Below are 22,026 nucleotides of genomic sequence, written 5' to 3'. Positions count from 1 at the left end.
GGCTGCAAAATGTGGCCAAGGTTGAAGAAAGCCTAGCTGGGCTGCATATCTGACCTAGCAGGGAATTTAAAGTTTTTCATAGTTACTGTATCTCCCTGGAATTACCATACCATTTTACTGTGTATACACTAAGAAGCTGGCTTCCTCTGAAATTATTGGATAATTCACTGTTAATTGCAAATTTATCATTTTCCTACTGAATTGGTTGCATTCCTAAGTAATTATTATATCATAGAACACCAGGTTGGAAGGGATCTTAAGGGTCATCTGGTCCAACCTTTCTTAGCGAAGTGTTAACTAGACTAGATGACCCAGCACCCTGCCCAGGCAAATCTAGTGTCCAGTGTTGGGGAATCCACCACTTCCCTGTAAGATTATTCCAACGACTGATTGTTTTCATTGTGAAAAATTTCCCTCTTTTGTCCAATCAGAATCCCCCCAGGAGTACCTTGTACCCAATTACTGCTAATCTTTTCCATGTGACTCCTTGTAAAAAGGGAATCTCCATCTTCTTTATAGCTACCCTTGAAATACTGGAACATGGCATAAGATCTTCCTGAAACATTCTTTTCGCAAGGCTGAGCAAACCCAGCTCTCTCAGGCTTTCCTCATGTGGCAGGCTTCCCAGTCTTCTGATCATCTTTGTGGCGCACTAGGGCATATCATCTTCTCTGGACTTACTCCAGCCTATCTATATCTTTTTTTATAGTGGGGACCAAAGTTGAACACACTGTCCCAGGTGTGGCCTGAAAAGTGGTGAGTAGAGTGGAATAATGGCATCTTTATCACTGCTGGTGATGCCTTGTTGATGTAACCCAGCATCCTGTTGGCTTTCTTTGCCACAGCTGCATGCTGCTCATACATCTTGAGCGCATTGCCCAAACATGTATTATATCCCTTATTCCAGACCTAAATGTTGTAGGACCAGGGTGGGAGTGGATCTAGATTTGTAGGTACACACTTAGACTTGATTATCTTAAAGGCCTTTTCCAACCTAGTTGATTCAATGATTCTACTTTTTGTGCAAATCTATACATTTAAGATAGTATACTTAACTGTTGTGAGTCCCACAGGCTATTCTGCAGGTGAGTATAGGGCCATCTCCATCTTCAGTAGAAAGATCTGAGAAATTTGCTAACAAAAAACAGTCCTTGGGAAGAAGAGCAGAGGGTTTTACTTTTAAAACCTGCCAGAATGGTATGAAAACCCATATATTTAGTGGGGAAACATTTATATCTTACAACACTGGTAGTTGTTCTCTCTCATCTGTCATTGCCCACACATAACTACTGTTCTGCTTTAATACAGACCAATTTGAAGCACAGGTGGGTCTCAAGCCACTTACCCTATGTCAGATAGATCCAAAATTATTTGTGAACAGGATGAGCTTTATTGGTTTTCTGCCAGCCAAACAACAAACAGTACTGTGTGTTTCAATCTACTGCTGCCTTTGGGCCAGGACAGGGCAGGATTATCTGGCTGTTCCTTTAAGGATGCTGAAAGCAAGCCAGCTGGAAATGTTTTCAAAGGAGGTGTCATCAGAGCAAGCTGGAATTCCAGAAGAACAGGAAAGGCACAAAAACCAAATAGAGTCCAGTAGCTGTAATACACACAGGACAGCCAGGAGAAAAGCTGGAAATACTAAAAGGGAACCTCTCCCTTGGAAGTAAGAAAGGAAGAGCTTCAGCAGACAAGGTATGACTATATATGAACTTCAAAAATCAAAAATCCTGCAACAATAAGGGAAAGAGGGAGGAAAGAAGAGAGCAATCTGGTGGGGAACTGGGGGGCTGGGTCAGGCTGTGTGGGGAAAGAGCTGACAGCTCCAATACTACCCAAAAATTGGTGGGGGGAAAAAGAAACAGAGGACTGCTTTGCTGCTGAATGACACCAAGACATCCCATCATCTCTCCAAAAGTTAAGAAAAATCTAGATTTATAAAAGACAAATCAATTATAAGGGGTAGTTGACGGGGAGCAAGTTGGATTCCTCCACCTTAAGCGCTGAGGTACAGTTCTTGTTGTCAGAGGTTTTTAGTTATGAACGCAGAAAGCATCAACTATACCAGCAGCTGGTAGAGGCGAGTCTGCAATAGAGCCCTTCACTGATGGCAAAGGGCTGGGATCTAAGGCAAGCACTCACCTTGCTGTGGATGAAGCAGCACGCACCTCCCACTCCCCAAGACAGCCCTCAGCCCACCTCATTTCCAAGCTCAACACCAGCGGCAGGTTTTTCCTGCACAGCTGCTTAAATTGAGTGGCAAACTTCTCATCTGACTTACCTTGCAACCTAACACAGCTGCCTCGGAGTGTATCTACAGGCTAGAGTTACATGTCTAGCAGAAAACCCCAAACAACACATGCTGAGACTGGAGGGTTGCAGTGACCAGGGCACACCTTGAGTTTTTCTCTATATAGCTCAAAACAGAAATTACTATATGCAATGACACAGCCCTGGCACAGATGGACAGAATCAGAGGTGCAGCACACAGCACCCTGTGAGCCCTGGGAATACAGCAGTATGCCATACTCACCTCCCAGGGCTCAAGACATTTTGAAAGGATCCGTGAGACCTGCTGCCTTTGAGTCACACAGACTAGCAGGGGGAGAGCAAACATGGCAAGATCCAAGACTGGAGTGGAGAATCTAGGCTGGGAAGGACAAAATATAACCTGGATAGGTCACAGAGCTAACTTGTACAAATATTCTTCATTACAGTGCTACAGATGCACTTCATCCCCCCTCTTCTTGATGCCTTTCTCAGAACCTGTCAGTACCACATGAAGCATTCACATGATGTGTTAGGGTACTGTAACACTTTAATGATTATCATGTGAAAGAGGATGTTACTATGACTAAGTGAGTATTATCCTGGGCAGGGCCAAAACTGGTCCTGCCAAAGCCACGCTTGCAGCAGAAGCTATTACAACTGGGGAGGAAAGAGGAACATAAACACTTCTTTCTTTGAGCGCTCTGCGTCTCACATTCTTCTCATGCACGTTTTTCCTTCTCTGGGATCAGTTTGCCCTCTAGTGGTTCACACTGCAGAACTGCATTAAGTTTATTGCTGCTGTAAACCATGACATGTCAGTGATTTCAGCCGTTATGCATAAAATTAAATAATTTAAATTCCCTTTGATCTGCACCCATTTCTTAGTGCATCAGGCCATTAGAAAAATATGCACCATGGAGTGAAGTTAGAAAAGAAGATGCATAATGCCTGCTGCCTTATACATTATGTATCACAACCTATAAAATGATCCTCTGCCCATCCAATCTGGAGTGACATAGCCAACAGGTATGGGATTTTTTGGGACTGTTTTTGGAGAGATCTTTCTTCAGGTTTTACAGAAACTAAAGAAAAGGAAAAAAAAAAAAAATTGGAGAAAAACAAGCAACCTCCAGACCACTCCAAAAGGTAAATTGTACACATTTAGACTCTTGACATTGCCTATACAAACATGAATATGGAGTATAACTTACTGGTTCCTTTGCATACCCCCAATTACACTCATTTTGACTTCTCTTTGGGCTCTGTACAGCAGAATTGCAAAGTTTAATTTATTCCATCAGTCTTGGCTAGATACAAGAACAAAATATCTGCTTCATTTGCTTTTAGAGTGAACTATTATCTTCAGTGACTTCTTTTGTAGATAGATTGAAAATAGAATGTCTGTATCAAACTGCACTTCTGACACAGTTAATTCCACCTTAGGATGTGGCTTGACATCCTTTCTATATTTATTAGTGACTCTCATCTGTTAGGCTGCAAAGTTACCAGCTATCCATAACAGCAAAACAATACACATCTAGGGGGTGAACTAGTTACTTGGCATTCAACAAGGTACTTGTCACGGTGCCAAGTGAAATTTCAGTGCTCAGCTGTCTTCAGCAACTTTTGTCTAGAAAGGCTTTTCCTGTGGTTAGCTTAGTCAGTGCAGGTTGAATGACAGCAAGGTTTATCTCCCAGTTAAAGATATCCCAAACCATTCTTTATACTCTACCTACAAAGACAAAGCAGACAAATGTAAGGAAAAGCTGTTCACTTTAACATCATGAAGAAAAATGTTTTCCAAATTCCAGCCTCTAAAGAGCATCCCTGAGCATTAGAGACCACAAAATCAAAATCAGTTACAAGACACTTGCATAGGCAGCATCATCCTTCTAAAACTTCCTCCTCAGCTTCCCTGCAGAGGCCATGGACTGCTGGAAGCAGGAGGAAAGCAACACCTGGACTTTTCCCACCCTGATTCTCTGCCTCTACGGATTCCTCTCCATGCTGAAACCATCAGAACCTTTCCTAACACCGTATATAACAGGACCAGAGAAAAACCTGACCACAGATGAGGTATGGTTTTACTCTCATGTACGGAGCAGAAAAATAGAAAAGTAAAACTTGAAACAATTTTTTATAAGATTAAAAAAAAAAAAGAGAAGAAGAAGAACCCAAACAACAAAAAAACCCCACAACTGCAACCAGTTTTGGTAGGTTACAGCTTGCAGCAGATAATATAAATAAAAGATCCATTTAAGAGATTTAAGATCCATTTGCCCGCTCAACAATCACATGTTGCTTTAGTGCGGATATATGTTTTATTAATTCCTTCAGGGCAAAAGCTTGCTCCTACATAATCTTTTAAAGATGAGTTTCATTTCCTCAAGAATAACAAAACATATATTCCCTCTTCTAGGTTACAAACCAGGTTTTCCCAGTTTGGACATACTCCTATCTTGCACTCCTTCTCCCAGTCTTCCTCATTACAGACTATATGCGCTACAAGCCTGTCCTCCTCCTCCAAGGCATCAGCTTCATCGTCACATGGCTTTTGCTCCTCTTCGCACATGGAGTGGTGGCCATGCAGATAGTGGAATTCTTCTACGGGATGGTGACAGCCACCGAGGTCGCCTATTACGCCTACATCTACAGTGTTGTCAGCACTGATCACTATCAGAGAGTGACGAGCTATTGCAGAAGTATCACTCTGGTTGCAGCCACCACTGGTGCTGTGCTGGGACAGCTGCTGGTTTCCTTAGCAGATGTATCCTACTTTCACCTTAACGCCATTACTTTGGCTTCTGTGTCCCTGGCATTCCTGTGTTCGCTCTTCCTCCCAATGCCCCAGAAGAGTATGTTCTTCCACAGGAAACGGATCGCAGAAGCTCTCCCAGGAACACATAAAACAGTGGCTACGGTCAGCTCCGACAGGCCACTGAGCTGTCAAGAGGACAAGAGCTCTCCATCTGCTGACGTGGGACCAGCCCCTGAACAGCAGGCTGGTAATGCCAAGCCACAGAATCATGTGCTCAGGGTTCTGGTGCAGCTGAGCAAGGACTTGAGGGATTGTTACAGCTCTAGAAAACTTCTCTACTGGTCCCTGTGGTGGGCTCTGGCTACAGCAGGCTTTAACCAGGTCCTGAATTATATCCAAGTGCTGTGGGACTTCAGAGCCCCCTCTCACAGCTCTGCGGTGTACAACGGAGCTGTTGAAGCAATTGCAACTTTTCTGAGTAAGTCAGTGTCTAAGCATCTATCATAAAACCAGTCTCTAACGTTTTACTTCAGAACACTTTTAAAGGACATTCCATCGCTTACACTCCAGGAAGTCAGTGTATGCATTCTGCATTCAAGACCTAGGTCGTTGAGGTACAAAATCGTTCAAATGAAAGCTATGCTTGTTGTTTTGGTTGGTTTGGTTTGGGGTGTTTTTTTTCAGTTTTAGGACTGGGACAAACTGGAACACCCAACTTTATCCTACCAGTATGAAGAACATGTACAAGTCACACAGACTCACATTCAGGTGCTAAATCCACTCAGGGACACCCATCTTTCTTTGAATGAGGTTGTTGGGTGTTTCTTTGCTCCCAGACAAAGTATCACACAGCTTTCATAACAATGGTACCAGTTTATACAGATGAGAATTTTTTCATTATTTGCAGTTGTTGTTGTTTTTTTTTTACAGAAAAAACAACATAACCCTTTCACACTAAGATCTTTTTCCAGTTAAATACTCTTATGCAGCATGACCAAAAAAAGGAATTTTCATTATTCCAGGATACAGAGATTTGCAGGAAAAGAATTTATTGAATTCATTGTTACTGACATTAATCATTACACTTTTGCTCTGGAAGCAGATGCCCACACCAGGCAAGCAAAGTGATGTTATTGAAAGGTAACATCAGAATATACCACCCTGAATTGGCAGTGTTTCTCATATTCTATTGTGCTGCTGTAAACAACTTGCACAAGACAATGGGGTGTGATCCACCAGGGAAAAAAATAAACACATCTATATCATAACTAGTCATTACAGTTATCAAGGAGAAACAGATACTTCAAAGATTAAAAATTACTCTTGTCTTGAAGTAGGCAACAAAATAGACCAACTGAATCATGAATTAGAAGCACTTAACTCCTGAAGTGTCTGCTCCTTGATGAATTCCTTTCTCTCATGGAATCATTTATTTCTCATTGCAGAGGTGCAGAAGTTTTCAAATTCCAAGAGGCTCCTAAGATGAACAGTCAGGTGCTTCCTTTCTCAACAGCTCAACACCTTTATAGCAGGCCCACCAAAAGCAAACTGTCAATCCTCAGTTCCCTGAATAAACTCAGTTGGTATCACACAAAACTCCCTTTTCTGACCACTTAGCCCCTTTATGAGCTGCACAGAGCTAAACTATTAAACAAGAAGGTTTACTAGCTTACTTATAAAGTACAAGCTGGAAGAATTGTTCTTCTTGAGCTCCAAACTGTGTCCCTGATTCTCTCTCTAGAAATATAGGCTGGGTAGAGACAGCTAAATAATGAATCCTTCTACATAACAGTTTATCATGTGAAGTGGAATAAAATATAAAGAATGGAATGGCAAAGACTTAATTTATGCAGTTATCTAAAAATGACCAGTCACCTGCATGACTTCAGAAGTAATTAGAAGTGCTTTCAAAACACTTCAGAACTACTCTATTATTCAGCATCGCCTTTTGGCATGAGTGGCAAGATTTGGAGATATATACTATAGAACAGATACAACATTTACATGTTTTCTTCTCTTTTCCTAGGCTCAGTAACATCTTTCACAGTACAATACATGAAAATTAATTGGGACCTTTTTGGAGAACTGGCCTTAGGGGTCTTCTCTACAATAGATGCTGTTTCTCTGCTTCTCATGCACTTCACTACCAACATTTGGGCATGTTACGCTGGCTATCTCATTTTCAAAGCATGCTATATGCTCCTCATAACAATAGCAACGTAAGTATAAAACCTTACAGTGCTGCCGTTGCACACAGAATACTAACAGTGCTTCAGATTTGCTTTGGGCATCCCTCCTTTTACTCAGAGGTAGCTGATCTAATGCTGGACATAACTGATTAGGTAAAGACAAGGACACTTAAATGTCTAGTTATGTAGATTTTGTTTTTCTAAATACCCACGAAAGAAAAACTACCAAAAGGACATTGAACATTTACCAGGTAGAAACTAAACAAGGTACAACATATCTTTATTACTAAAGGCAATAGTAAGAGCAAAACATATACACTATTTTCCTCCTTCCTGACATGAAAGATGCAAATTGAACAGTAGAGACAAGAATTCTTTGACAACCATCCTTTAAGATCCCCTGATATCTCAACCACCTTGCTGATACACTTTTACCATGCTGCAAACAAGAATGCAAGAAAGTGTTTGGCATAGTGTTTCCCAGCGTAGGTTTACACATAGAATCCTTAATAATATTATGATGTAAAGCAGGAATAAAAGGAGAACATTAGATAAACTCAGACAATATCTCTTAGGAGAGCAAGCTATTTTGTTGTCAGAAATATGAAAATAGAATAACAAATATTATATTTAATCTGTGTAATAAATATAACACATTTTTATTACACCAGTTATTTTATTGATTGGAACATCTTTAGACATACCATACTATTTTGGTAACAAAAATGCCAGATGCATATGTCAAAACCCCAAATTATTCAGACAACTTTTGAAAAACCTGCTATACTGAAATGCATTACAAGATTATGCCTATCTATCTTGAATGAAACCAAGTGAATCTTCTATTTTCATTTTGGTGGTTGTTAGTACATTATAGTGGATCACACCTGAACCATTTCAGTCCATTCTACAAACAAATGAAACATCATTTACTCTGTCCTCCATATATCATCTGCTTGAATCGTTTCCCTTCATCAAGTAAATGGAAGGCAACAGCTTTCCACCCAGTGTGAAGTAATTGATATGCCAGTCTCATATTAGGTTCCAGATCGCAGTCAACCTGAGCATGGAACGTTATGCCTTGGTGTTTGGATTCAACAACTTTATTGCACTGGTGATTCAGACCATTCTTACAGTAGTTATTGTGGATTCAAGAGGCCTGGGACTGGACATAGTGATTCAGGTAAGTGTTATTAACTTACTTCCTGTTTACTTAATTAAAAATTAATTTACTTAATTTTGATTAAGTAAACAGGAAGTAAGTTAATAGTAATTTAATTAATTTAACTTAATTTACTTAATTTTCAAAAGCTTACCAAGAAAGAAATTGCTATTCCAAAGGACAATTTAATTCCCTCTTTCTTCTATAGAAATCTATACATCTTGCTTTTCCCTCATGCCTACCATAATTATTCCCTTTCAACTTTTAGTGCAATATTTAGGATTACAGATACTGGTCTTTAACTATTCAAAGGCAAATACAGCAGAGAATAAATAATGAGGCACTGCTATCTGATCAGATTGCTAATTAATAGGACACTGAATAGCATCCTCTGATTTTCTTAGATGTAGAATCAACATGGCTACATGTTGTTAGGAAAGTTCAAGGCTGTGAAACACAGCCTAGATTAATGAATTAATTTCAGCTCATGTGAAAAGGAAGGACACCTGCCTTCTCGTTCCAGAGCAGAAGCAAACCTGGTCTGTATCTCAATGTGAATAATAAAGTGTCTTGCCCATAGCTTGCGCACTTAAGTTGGGGTGGGATATGGTACCTCAAAAGTGTCCCTAACTTCAGTCAGCCCAATTCCACTCATGTCAGAATGAAGTGAAATGTACCGACTTCAGCACTTTCTTAAATGCGATCTCAGCTGAGGCAGCTTCCTACTCTATGGAAGAAGACTAAAGCTATTCAGATATTCCACACAGTGAAGGCAGAAGTAATTTTAAAAAATTAAAGATTGAATTAAACACTAAAACCAAAACTTTGAAATTAAGGACAGGAATATGAAGACTTCATAAATAGCCTTGCCTCTGTTGTTGGAAACACTGATCAAAAGTCACTTGCAATATTCATGACCACGGGTAATGAAGCTACTTCTAGATTTTGCACAAATAGAAAAAAATCCTGTTCCTATCCTTTACCCCCTGATGTTAATTAAGAGGCATAAGAATGGAAGCAAGGGGCAGTTCTCTATTCCTCAAAGATCTGCTGTTTGCTGGAAAAGCTAAGATTTTGCTTAATCACAAAGTAAAAACTTGAGCATAAAAAAAGTGTGCCAGAACACAGGTAAACAAAAGAGTGCTTGACATCTCAAAAAAAAAAAAAAAAAAAAAAAAAAACAACAACAAAAAAAACCAGCAATGTTTTCCTAATGTGTTTTTCATTAATTCCTTTGTCTTTTTCTCTCCCCCTCCCAGTTTTTAATTTATGGCAGCTACTTTGCAGTCATAAGTGGAATTTTCTTGATCAGAAGCATTTGCACACTTGTCTCAAGCAAATGCTAAAGGAAAATAACAAGATCTTATGAAGAGCAACTGTAGCTGGCTATATAACATGGCTGTATGAGTCAGGCAGACAACCTCACATGGCCATACCCTAGCAGGAGAAGTTTCTGCTGCAGCATGCAGGGAACAGCAGTGCAAGATGAATGTACAACACAGCCCTGAAAAGCTATGCTGAATCATTACAGCATTCTATTACAACATATGCCAGCTAAGAGATCATCATAATAGCACTGTGCCAAGAAGAAAAAGATAAGTTGCTTTAGGTTCTTATTTACTTGCTTACAAATAGCTTGATAGAAGTTATTTACATACAAGGATAGAGCAACCATCTTGGCATTGCACTGTGCACAATGGCAGAGATTAGAGTTAACCCTGCCTTGCTTATTCTAGCTCTTGTATATGGTGTTGGCAAGCTGCTTCCATGCACCTTTGCTTATGCAAGAAAGTTAAGGGGTCTATCTCCCCACCAAGGAACCAAGGAAGAAGGGGCTGTACTTGCATCATTATATTCTTTCCTAACTACAGGCAATTTGATGACAGGCTCCTCCCTTCTAATTTAAAAGCCCATGTCAGAAGCAGGCATTTTGCACACAAGGGTTCAGAAAAGCAGGGTTTGCACAACCTATCTGAGAAGTTTCACTAAAACACTGCTCAGCCCACACTTGAAAGCCACGACCTAAACACTGCTATGGACTCAGTACAATCTCAATCCAGAATGAAAAAACTTCAGAGTCAAAACAAAATGAAACCCCTTCCTCCTTTCCTTGTGCTTCCAGTAAAATTAAATTCAAGACTGAGTGTCTTCCCATTTCAACAGCAAAAGAAAAAAAAAAATCAAAAAAGGACTGAGTAATACAGACTAAAACCAGAGAAATACATTGTGGAGAAATTCAGCTTATTCTGCACAGGAAAGCTCCAGATTAACACAAACATCAAAAGAAAATTTATAACTGAAGCGAAAAGCTAGCATCATATGTGCTTTTGAGTGCCAAATGAAGGAGGTCCATTGATTTTGTCCAAGGATTTGGCAGGATCAGCATCTCAGAATTTATCAAGAAGCTTCAAGTCCTACAGCTAATTTAGTCCAGCACAAAGGACAGTTAGTCCAGGAGAAGAAAAAAGGGGCTATAAATGAGTTTGCATAGTGAATGCCTAGTTTAATATAAATTATATCCATATGTTGAAGTTATTTCTGTACTGCTATTTGCTTCTAGCTTCCAATACCTACTTCTAATAAAAATAGATGCTACTTGACATTTAAAGAATAATATTATTCCTGTAGACACACAAGCTATCATTTCTACAGACCTATGTGCTTTTCATACAGTTGTCATATACTGCAACTAGACAAACTGTCCAGAGGTGAAAACAGACAGGAGAGAATCAATTTGTTTCAAGTAATAAGAACAATCAGTATGACTTGACAAAATGAACCCAGCTAATTTTCTAGGCTTTTAGTTTACTATCGTGTTTTGCGTGGGCACTCTCTGTTATAAACTGCTTCTAAGCAGAACAGCTGTAAAAGCAGATTTACTTAGTCTCCACTGAGTAGTAAGTATCTTTTATTACTGCAAAATCAAGGGCATGATATTCCTGATTGAAGAAACAAGGACAAAGTCCAGTAGAGCAAAGACTGTTTTATTTCACTTTTTCTTGTGAGTAGGAATCTTCTCTTAGAATCATAGAGTCATAGAATAGTTAGGGTTGGAAAGGACCTTGAGATCATCTAGTTCCAACCCTCCTGCCATGGGCAGGGACATCTCCCACTAAACCATGTCACCCAGATTACTACTACTAAATGCTCTTGAGGCATTTAGTTCAAGAATTAGGTACTAGTCCTGGACTAGAATCTAACTAGACTTTGTTTCAATGAAAAAGAACATGGTATGTCCAGCTCCACAGTCTCAAACTGCCTTTGGTACAGAAAGTTAACAAATATTTCTGTGTCACATCTCAAAAAAGAAAAAAAAAAGGCAATAATAAGCTGCAGGAAAGAATCTAGAAAAGTTGGTAGAAATAACAATAAAAATTCCTCCGTTCTGAACTGGTCAGAACTCACTGCCTTCCATGTACATGGGATGCCAGTAAGGAGCAAAGGAACCAAGTAGACACAATGTATGTGTTTTGCAGATGTAGAAAGTACTTTTTGTAAAACAGATAAGACTTAAAAAAAAAAAAAAAGAAAGAAAAGAAAAAAACTCTATTCCTATTCTCTTGAATTTCCAAAAGAAAGATTCCGAGGTTGGGACTTTGGAGCACTGGGGGAATAGAAAAGGAAGATGACAGCTCTTCAAAGTGTTATGAAGGACATAACACATTGGAAGCAGAAGAGAACGGTAAGACCTTATGTTACCCCACGTTTTCAGCTGTGAATCAGTGTTAACCCAGGGACCAGAGACTTCATCCAAAACAGTAAGATGCACACATCTACCTGTGTATTCTTGTACTTACACTCTTTGAAGTGGAAGTAGTTGAGGCTAAGCAGGTTATAAGGCTGGAACCACAGGCCCTAGTTCTGTAGGAAAAGGAAACTGAACCAATCCACCTGTCCTTGAAGGTTTTAGCATTCACTCTTTATCTTTCTCTCAGCATACTAATGGACTCCACGCAAATATGAAAAACCAAAGCCAAGCACATCGCTCCCCATAGCTACACCCCCCTTTCAACACAACACTACCTACCTTTGAAACACTGGTAGGTTTGGGCACTAGTCTTCTATGAAGGTACAGTCCAGCGAGCTGATAAGCCCAGTTCTGGCCAACAAGGCAGCAAACAAATTGTATCTTTGCATTCAAAGCAAGAAGGTATTAACCCAGCACCACACAGGTTACCAGAGAAATGCTAGTCAGCAGCCACCTTTCAGCAGTCCAGTAGACCTACCCAGCAGCATCTTCTCACTGGTTCTTTCCCTTTCTCTGTAATCACTGGTAAAGAAATGCAGAGGCAAGCCTGGCTTCTCTGAACACTGCCTGCCTGGTTGCACTACCCACTCCAAGTGGTGTGAGAGCTTTCCCCACCTGTAGAACAAGACCAGGCTCTGTTCAGCTCACAGAGCTGCTCTGAATAGTATACAGAGCCCCTTGTGCCACAGCATGCTCCCACTGTCAATACCCACTCCAACAACAGGCTTCACAGTTAACTCTGCCCTCTGACAAACAGCGGAAGGTGTAGGGAGCCCAGCCTAAGAAAAACAATTAAAAAAAATACAATAGAATAATTAAATTAAAAATAAATAATCACTGAGTTAAGGAAAGCAAAGCAGCAGCATTTTTCTGAAGTACTTCAGGTTTGACTTTTTCAGCCTAGAGGATAGACTTAGAAGCTCATCTTCTTGTCAATTTACTCTTAAATGACAGATTGGTCCTTATATGGAACCAATTCCTGGGCAACTAATAGTATGAGTTGTTGGATGTCCTACCTCCCCTCATCCCCAGCAAAGCCAGGACGGATAGAAAAGACCCCATGAGCCCAGAGGCCACCACACTATGCACAGGAGTAGGTCAGGGTGAGCCCGAACTGTAAAATGGATGCTGCGTTTTACCCATGAATCAGAGTCCAAAGCTTTTAAAGGTATTCAGTAACACAGAAATGCAATCATGATTGCATTCCTGCTATGTCAGTTTGTATTAATCATTAGCCACTGTGAGTCTTAAAGCTTTATCTAAAAATTAGATTAGTTTGCTGACAAAACCTGTAAAGGAAAAAGCTTCCCCTGCAATCTTCATGGATAAATTCTGCAAGCAAGAACTCTGTTGAATTATTATTATATAAAGTCTGTTAACATTTTATGAAGTCTAGAATGAACTTTTAAGAAACAGGCAGAAATTTCTTACTACCTGCAATCCTGAAGGGTGGTTTCTGACTTCTCTTCCAAAAGACAGAAGTCATCCTAGGAAGAAACTGCACATGAATCCACAGGAAATGCACCACAGCCGCAGCTTTGACAGGTAATTCGTTACTTTTGGAGTTATTTGGAAGCATGCTGGCCACTCATGTTCTCAGTGCATTTGCAAGTAATGCAAGATTATGCTGATGTTACTGATAAGTCCAGGTTTTAATGTAGTTTTATTTTGAAGAGGTAGCTATCAAAATATTTCAAAGCAGATCTAAAGATAGTATAGGCTGTATTCATTAGGGACTGTAGTGACAGGACAAGGGGTAACGGGTTAAAACTTAAACAGGGGAAGTTTAGACTGGATATAAGAAGGAAATTCTTTCCTGTTAGGGTGGTGAGGCACTGGAATGGGTTGCCCAGGGAAGCTGTGAATGCTTCATCCCTGGCAGCGTTCAAGGCCAGGTTGGACAGAGCTTTGGGTAACATAGTTTAATGTGAGGTGTCCCTGCCCATGGCACAGGTGTTGGAGCTAAATGATCTTAAGGTCCTTTCCAACCCTAACTATTCTATGATTCTATATGCAGCAATTTGTAAGAGAAAGATGGTAATTAGAGGCAATAATTTAAAATAAAGTTTTAAGGTTCAGACTGGTTTTTGTAACATTCCTCTGAGGTCACAGAAATACTGCCTTAACAACATACTATTTATGCTAAGTTTTAATAAATACAATCACACAGTGCAAGTATAAGCACTTATGAAAGTGTCTGATGTAAAAAATTCTGCTATTTAAAAGGAATAGCTTGTAACAGCTTGATTAAATATCAATGTGTTGCTTTCATTCTGTTATGTTTCAGAACATTGTTTTGCTTGCTTTCCAGGAACAGTGGAATTGACTTTCTAAGGCAAAACAAGCAAAATAAGCTTTAGAAACCCCAACCCCTAATCTCTTTAGACTTCTTTTTGCAGCCAACTACTGTGAAGAAACAAATCCCACTTTTCCTTTTGATCATTACTTTCAAAAATGAAGTCAATATTCTTTTTTTCTAGGACTGAGCAGGTACCATGAGCAGATAGTTTCTGTATCTTTCTTTCCCCACTAAAATGACTAAAGTGCAAGAAATATGGTAAATATTAAAGCATTTTGAAGAAACTGAGCTTAAAATGGGTTGCAAGCTGACTGGTGGCTTTTTATGGTCTGCAGAAAGGCTTGTACTTCTATTGTTCCACTTGGCTCTCAGGCTGCAAATTAACCAAAAACAAAAAAAAAAGAAAAAGTCTTCTTGAGCATGCTGACATAGAACCTTAATCTCACAGTTTCACTCATTCAGAAGTGAGATTGTAATGGAACTTCATCCTTTCACTACGATACATCCACTCAATTCTGTCACTAAAAACAACCTTTGGTAGACAATACAAAGGCTGGAGCTTACTGCCACCAATGCACTTTGATCCAAGTTGTTCATTTACAAGCTGCATCTGTAATCACTGGCAGGTTTAGTGAGAGAAACATTAGCAGAACTGGGTGTCACAGACGGTGTCATGCACTTCACTCACAAGAGGCAAGAACATACTTTAATTTCAATGGTAAATGTGACAGTGGTTTTACAAGACTCACTAGCAAAGTACGTTTGATTATTTACTGCGTAAGAGGGCATGGTAGAACAAAACCGTCAGTGATACCTCCCACTGAGGTGCAAGATTCAGGAAGGACCTTCTTGCTTTATCAATTCCTCCTTAGAAAGAGGCTAAGTGCAGCTAGATTCAATCCTAGTCCCAGATTTGGTCAACAGCTATGTCTAAAGGATTATATATTCACAGCAAGCCTTTATACCACTTAATTAAGATTTCAAAGTTAATGTGCTATTAATCATTTATCCATAATTTGTTGCGGCAAGGAATTTCTTAACCTCAAGGCATCCCTACCTGAGATGAGATCCCCATGTGCAGCCTGCTGCTGTGCAGGAGAGCTGGACATGGTCCAGGCTGCCCACTATTTAGAAAGCAAGATAACTGGATTATGGTCATGTTTGCATACCAGCAAGAACTCTGGGTCACCATTCCCGACAGCCCCCACCATTGCCAGCCATCTGCCAAGCCCAGAGTAAGCTGCTGGTTATGGCTTCAGCAGGGCTGTGGGTAAGGACAGTTTAAAAGTAAACTTGCAAATGAGTTTTTAACAACTGTGAAGAGAATCTTTATAAAATTCCTGTTGTGCTCTATTTTTTCTTTCTTTGTTTAGGACTATGTATTGCTGGAAGGGAGCCGTAGGCCGCAGCTGGATTAATCCCACACTGATCATATGTGCAAATGGATTCTTCTCCACGATGAGGCCATCAGAATCTTTTCTCACTCCTTATCTAACTGGACCAGACAAAAACCTAACAATTGAAGAAGTAACTATTCTTTTAAGTAATAATTAAATGCTTAAAGCATTAACTCTTACTTGCATACCAATAACTGAAGGCAAGATGAAGTGTTCAGTAATACAGGTATATTTTATGTGGAAACTCATATGTAAGATGCTTCTGGAAAAGATTAAGGAGTCCCCTCTCTTGCAGAAAGTCAAAACTGAAGTCCCTACATTCTTAAGACTTTGAAGCCACTATTATGGTTGTTCAAGAAACTGATATTTTCAGCAAAGTCAGGTCAACTGGCTCCTCTCAGCCTAGAACCTCAGAAGAGGGGCAACACTAAGACTTATTTATACTTACCACAGAATGGATTACACTGACAATGACACAGTGATTGCAAATGATAACCAAGGGGACTTCCCCAGATGAGCTGTTGGATTGCTACCTACATTACAGGGCTGCCCTATACATTCATTAGCCTGTGGGGCCAGATTCATACTTTAAAAAGCTGTAGGGTTTGGGTTTTTTTTGTCTGTTTACCTGCTGGGGTGTTTGTTTTGTTTTTTTTTTTTTTTTGGGGGGGGAGGTTTATTGTTGGTGGTGGGTTTTTGTTTTGGTGGGTTTTGTTGTTTGTGTGGGGTTTTGGGGTTTGTTTTTTTTTTTGGACAAGACCTTGTGCTTCAAGTTGCCTTTGCTCTGTTCCTCTGTTCAGCACTGACTGCCTTGGGTGTACACTTCCCCACAACAGTGGGCATCGTTAACAAGTAGCTGAGTCATGGAGCTATGGTATAATTAGAAAAGACAAGATTGGTTCACCCACATACAGCTAATATGAAGAACAGTAATTCCTGATGTGCAGTAGCAAATATTAAGGCAGAAAAATAGGCTTTTACTGGAATTATTTTTCAGCCAATCTACCTATTAGTGGAGCCTAGCATTACTGTGTTTGCCTCCTGAAGGAGCTCATTTACAGTTTCATAATTTGCTTACAGATTCAAAGACTCACAGAATCATTAGGGTTGGAAGGGACCTCTGGAGATCCCCTAGTCCAACCCCAAGGCAATTTAAGCCTGCACAATTCACACAATCCAGTGTTTCCTGTTACAACTGTGATCCTTCAACACCATGATCAAAAAGCCCCAGAAACATTTCAAATTAATTTAGTAGAAAAAAGAAAGAAAAGTCTTCTTTTGTTATCTTCTAGGTTACAAACCAGGTTTTCCCAGTTTGGACATACTCCTATCTTGCACTCCTTCTCCCAGTCTTCCTCATTACAGACTATATGCGCTACAAGCCTGTCCTCCTCCTCCAAGGCATCAGCTTTATCGTCACGTGGCTTTTGCTCCTCTTCGCACGTGGAGTGGTGGCCATGCAGATAGTGGAATTCTTCTACGGGATGGTGACAGCCACCGAGGTCGCCTATTACGCCTACATCTACAGTGTTGTCAGCACTGATCACTATCAGAGAGTGACGAGCTATTGCAGAAGTATCACTCTGGTTGCAGCCACCACTGGTGCTGTGCTGGGACAGCTGCTGGTTTCCTTAGCAGATGTATCCTACTTCCACCTTAACGCCATTACTTTGGCTTCTGTGTCCCTGGCATTCCTGTGTTCGCTCTTCCTCCCAATGCCCCAGAAGAGTATGTTCTTCCACAGGAAACGGATCGCAGAAGCTCTCCCAGGAACACATAAAACAGTGGCTACGGTCAGCTCCGACAGGCCACTGAGCTGTCAAGAGGACAAGAGCTCTCCATCTGCTGACGTGGGACCAGCCCCTGAACAGCAGGCTGGTAATGCCAAGCCACAGAATCATGTGCTCAGGGTTCTGGTGCAGCTGAGCAAGGACTTGAGGGATTGCTACAGCTCTAGGAAACTTCTCTACTGGTCCCTGTGGTGGGCTCTGGCTACAGCAGGCTTTAACCAGGTCCTGAATTATATCCAAGTGCTGTGGGACTTCAGAGCCCCCTCTCACAGCTCTGCGGTGTACAACGGAGCTGTTGAAGCAATTGCAACTTTTCTAGGTAAGTAAAGATCATTACCAATTACTTCTAACCTGTCCTGTGCTGATGGTATTCTTCAGCAATGTCATTCATACCTTTCTATCTCTTCTAATAGGGCCAAGGTCAACAGCAACAACCTCCAATATATAATACCCAAAACAGTGTGCACATTGTGCTTTTGGTCTACAACTTTATCAGTGGAGTCTTTGAAACTAATCTTAAATATATAGAGATAAGCTTTCCTTTCTTAAGGGAGCCTTATTCCGCCAAAGCATTTTAAGTGTTTAAGATCACAGCTGTTTAGACCATGAATTTAACCCAAAGTAAACACTTCAAAAACCCTGTGCAATGACACCTTTCATATGCCTCCCTCAAATATAATTTAAGCTGGGTGGTTTAAGAATTATAAGAGCATATTAACAGCTACTCTGCTCTAGATAGTCTGTTTAAGACTGTCAACTAAAGATCACTTCAGGGTAAGTGCTCCTGAACAAATAAATATACTGTGACTGCATCTGTATCCTGATCAATGCCTCAGGATTGGAGACACTGGGAAAGCAGAGATTACAAAAATCCCAGCAAACCCAAAAACTCACAAACCACAAAAACCACAACTGAAAACAAAACAAAAAAAGCCCCATGAAAAACCAGAAAATGATTCAAGGCCTGGAGCTCTTTTATACCATATTACAGTCAAGTTTTTTACTATATGTGAAGGTCAATAAGGCATTGAGAAATGCAGTTCATAAATTTATCAAAAACTACAATTACATTTTCATTGAAAAATAATAAAAATATATAGATTAAAAAAAAAAAAGCAAGCATGGAGTGCAACAGATTTTCTTTTCATAAAGATCTTTCCATGAAGGAAAAAGTCCATTTATATTTTGGCAGAAAATGGTTGGTAGGATTGTTCTCTCTGCTCACAGTTGTCAAAAAACAAAGCAATAATAGACTGTGCACCGCTGCCCCCAGCCTTAGGCATGAGGCACTTTCTCAAGAGGACTACAGTTTGTGCAGGCTCTGTAAGCAAGGAGAAAAACACCCAAACCAACAGAAGTCTCCCACACCACTAGCAGAAAATACAAACCACACCATTACCAAAGCCCATTGCAACTGTAACAGTCACCAGAGCTCCTGGTGTGATCCATTTACACAGTTATGCAATGGTTTTAGAAGGATAAAGTTTCAGAGTTCCAATTACTACTTTTACATTTTTAGGTTCTGCAACATCCATGGCAGTTGGATATGTCAAAGTAAACTGGGATCTTTCTGGAGAACTGGCTTTGGGAATTTTCTCTGCAATGGATGCTGGTTCTCTGTTTCTCATGCACTTTACTGATAACATCTGGGCATGTTATGCTGGTTACCTTGTCTTTAAAGCATGTTATATACTCCTTATAACAATAGCAACGTAAGTATAAGACACAACTGTTTTAATTCATTTAAATCAGTGTCACAGTTTCAAATTTACCTGAATTTTATTGAAAGCTTTCATAGAAATAAATTTTTTAAATGGGTCATGACAGCAGCACATATTTCCAGCTTATAAAAATTATGCTTATATTTATGACCTATTACAACAGGTTATTCCAAGTCAGAAACAATCTTATCCTACACCTAGTTCTCTAATGATCTATGTACAAGTACTCTCTAAATGATCATGCACAAGTCTTAAACTAAAATATCCACTCAAGATAAGTAGGATGCACAAAAGCACCGAAGCCAGGTTTCTGCCAAAATGGTGCTGTTGAAGCTTAATAGCTAAGGCTTTGTCCTTTGAAGAATTCACCGTGCACATTAAATTATTCCCAAACTTCCTCCCATAAGTAAAACTGCAGATGTATTTGTTCTCCATGATTTTGTTCTCCTGCACATTCATTTTCAGGTTTCAGATTGCCGTCAATCTAAGCATGGAGCGCTATGCTTTGATGTTTGGCTTTAACAACTTCGTTGCACTGGTGATTCAGACAATTTTAACTGTTCTTGTAGTAGATTCAAAAGGTCTGGGACTTGGTATCAGCACTCAGGTAAGCTACATTACTTGTGCTGCTCAGTTCCTCTCCCTTCTTCCAAAAGAGGGTTCTACTCCACTATTAGCCTTTGGTAATATACTGGGTTATGTCCTAGCTTAGGGCAGTTACTCACTTGAAAAACAGGTTCATCTGAAGTGCACTGGCAGTAGCTACTGCAACCTAGTTGTCCCCCAGTCCTGCTAATTTTGCTTTTCTCTAATAATTTTAAGAGTGTTTTCATAGAGCAGAAGGGAAAGACCACCACCTATTACTCACTATTGTTTTTGTTTTGTTCATTTCTTCAAAGGCTTCAAATTCACATATTTACTGCCAGAATATCCCAACAGAAGCAGGAAGCAAGCTGAAAGGCAACCTACAGATTTATTACTAGGGTAATTCTAAGATACATTGTTTCCATGGATGCACATTTAAGTTACTGTAATTCTGAGAAGTTAGTGATCTCACAATTTCCCATTCAATTTCTAAATATGAAGTTTAAACTTGTGTACAGAATGAGGTTCAAATCTTTAGTTTCCATCTTTTCAGAGAAGAGCCAAGAAGTGCAGGATAGCTGTCCTCCTCCCTTAACTGACGTGGGGAGAGGAAGCACATAGTACAGTATCCTCCTCTCATTTTACAGCCACAGACTTCCTAAAGTATGAAGTCAAGCATCCAGACTTCTTGAATCCTTTCAAGATGGGATCATTTTGGGGTGTGGGTAGCATGGAAGGGAAGGCAGCAGCAGAGGGACACTCTTAAGTTACTACCTAAGAGTAGAAGTAGTTTTTAATTTTTCCTTATCTTTCTTCCCCACTGCCATTGCTCAGTTTCTCATTTATGGCAGCTACTTCACATTCATAGCTGGAATTTTCCTAATCAGAAGCATATACACCATGATTGCCCTCAACTGCAGAAATACCAATGTGGTTGGTGAAAGCAGTGATCATTAACAGAGACAAAAGGAATGGTTGCAAGCTACAGTGCAGAAGGTGGCATCATCTGAACTTTTTCAGCTGGAAGTCGTGACACACATTTTTAAAGCAAGTTAAATAGCAATAAACCAGTTGGTTTTGTTTGTTTTTCCAAAAGATGCTACTTCTGTGTGTTCCAAGGTGGATTACTGCAACACCGCATAGCATAGCAATACTGCCACTTCAGTTTACAGCCAAATGCAGTCATTTCAGGTTGCACAGAGACAGTGCACTCCTCATAAATGTGAAGTTACAAGAACGTAAGGAAAACATAGAACCATAGAATAGTTAGGGTTGGAAAGGACCTTAAGATCATCAAGTTCCAACCCCCCTGCCATGGGCAGGAACACCTCACACTAAACCATATCACCCAAGGCCTCGTCAAACATGCCACTATATACAGATATACTGCTACTGATGCAGTAACAGCTGTCCTATAACTTTGTTGGGGATGCACAAATACAAAACACTAACCTTCCTTTTTAGTGTCTGTCCTGATAGGCCTATGTATTAATTAGGTCTGATAAATGCCATGACCAACCCACACTTACCTTCAGAAACAAAACCCCTCCCAAACTAGATTATTTTATACCATGGAGAGACATTTCAATTTCTTTCCAAGGCAGTCTTATATCTAAACTTCTAGTTGTGTTATTTAACTAAAGCTAGTTAGGTACTATTTTTCCTACTGATTCAATAATGCCCACTTTGGAGTCAACTGTATCAGACAGCAGCAAATTACATTGTCTTTACCACAACTTACAGATTTGCCAAGAGTCAGAAGTAAACCGATGTTTCCCCAAAGTCATTAATTCCTGTAAAAACATAATTTTAAAAGCTGCTTGAGCTTGCCTTTATGCCCCAGTAAGTTTTTCCTTCAAAAGAGCAAAATACTTGCATCTTATTCACAATTCTTTTTCAGGAATTCTGACTAAATTTGGTCCTTTGCAAATTTATCTCTTGCCTTAGCATTTGTTTCAACATGGTGCTTAGGAGTCTGCAGCCATTAAATAAGTCCAACCTGCAGCACCTGAGCATCACATCTGCCTTGTAGAACTCAGGATGCACCTCTTACAGCATTGTCTTATACACATAAGAGCTGACATAATAGGATTGAAAGTATTAATC

The 22,026-nt window shown here is 40.0% G+C and overlaps 2 protein-coding genes across 5 annotated transcripts; both read left to right on the top strand.

The window, feature by feature from the left end:
* The first annotated feature begins 1,184 nt into the window (after positions 1-1,184).
* Positions 1,185-10,377, top strand: LOC130603445 (thiamine transporter 2-like). 2 transcript variants are annotated; one of them, XM_057417219.1, is made up of 6 exons: positions 1,185-1,695; positions 4,150-4,347; positions 4,691-5,507; positions 7,056-7,248; positions 8,260-8,401; positions 9,640-10,377. In XM_057417219.1, exons 2-6 carry the CDS (start codon positions 4,198-4,200, stop codon positions 9,724-9,726), a joined length of 1,389 nt encoding a protein of 462 aa, XP_057273202.1. In that variant the 5' UTR covers positions 1,185-1,695; positions 4,150-4,197; the 3' UTR covers positions 9,727-10,377. The 2 variants fall into 2 exon arrangements, with proteins under 2 accessions (XP_057273202.1, XP_057273201.1); XM_057417218.1 differs by having other exon boundaries at positions 1,186-1,695; positions 4,182-4,347.
* Positions 8,370-21,007, top strand: LOC130603444 (thiamine transporter 2-like). 3 transcript variants are annotated; one of them, XM_057417217.1, is made up of 7 exons: positions 8,370-8,401; positions 14,609-14,685; positions 15,801-15,954; positions 17,117-17,933; positions 19,134-19,326; positions 19,801-19,942; positions 20,755-21,007. In XM_057417217.1, the coding sequence occupies exons 2-7, from the start codon at positions 14,663-14,665 to the stop codon at positions 20,875-20,877; spliced, it is 1,452 nt and encodes a 483-aa protein (XP_057273200.1). In that variant the 5' UTR covers positions 8,370-8,401; positions 14,609-14,662; the 3' UTR covers positions 20,878-21,007. The 3 variants fall into 3 exon arrangements, with proteins under 3 accessions (XP_057273200.1, XP_057273199.1, XP_057273198.1); XM_057417216.1 differs by lacking the exon at positions 8,370-8,401 and adding an exon at positions 13,238-13,673; XM_057417215.1 differs by lacking the exons at positions 8,370-8,401; positions 14,609-14,685 and adding an exon at positions 13,238-13,673.
* Positions 21,008-22,026: the final 1,019 nt, after the last annotated feature.

This window comes from Pezoporus wallicus, unplaced genomic scaffold (assembly GCF_028554395.1).
Source record: "Pezoporus wallicus isolate ANWC-B61680 ecotype Strahan unplaced genomic scaffold, APGP_CSIRO_Pwel_v1 contig_360, whole genome shotgun sequence".
In the NCBI taxonomy this organism is placed as follows: Eukaryota; Metazoa; Chordata; class Aves; order Psittaciformes; family Psittacidae; genus Pezoporus; species Pezoporus wallicus.
This window is presented reverse-complemented; position numbering and strand designations above follow the sequence as displayed.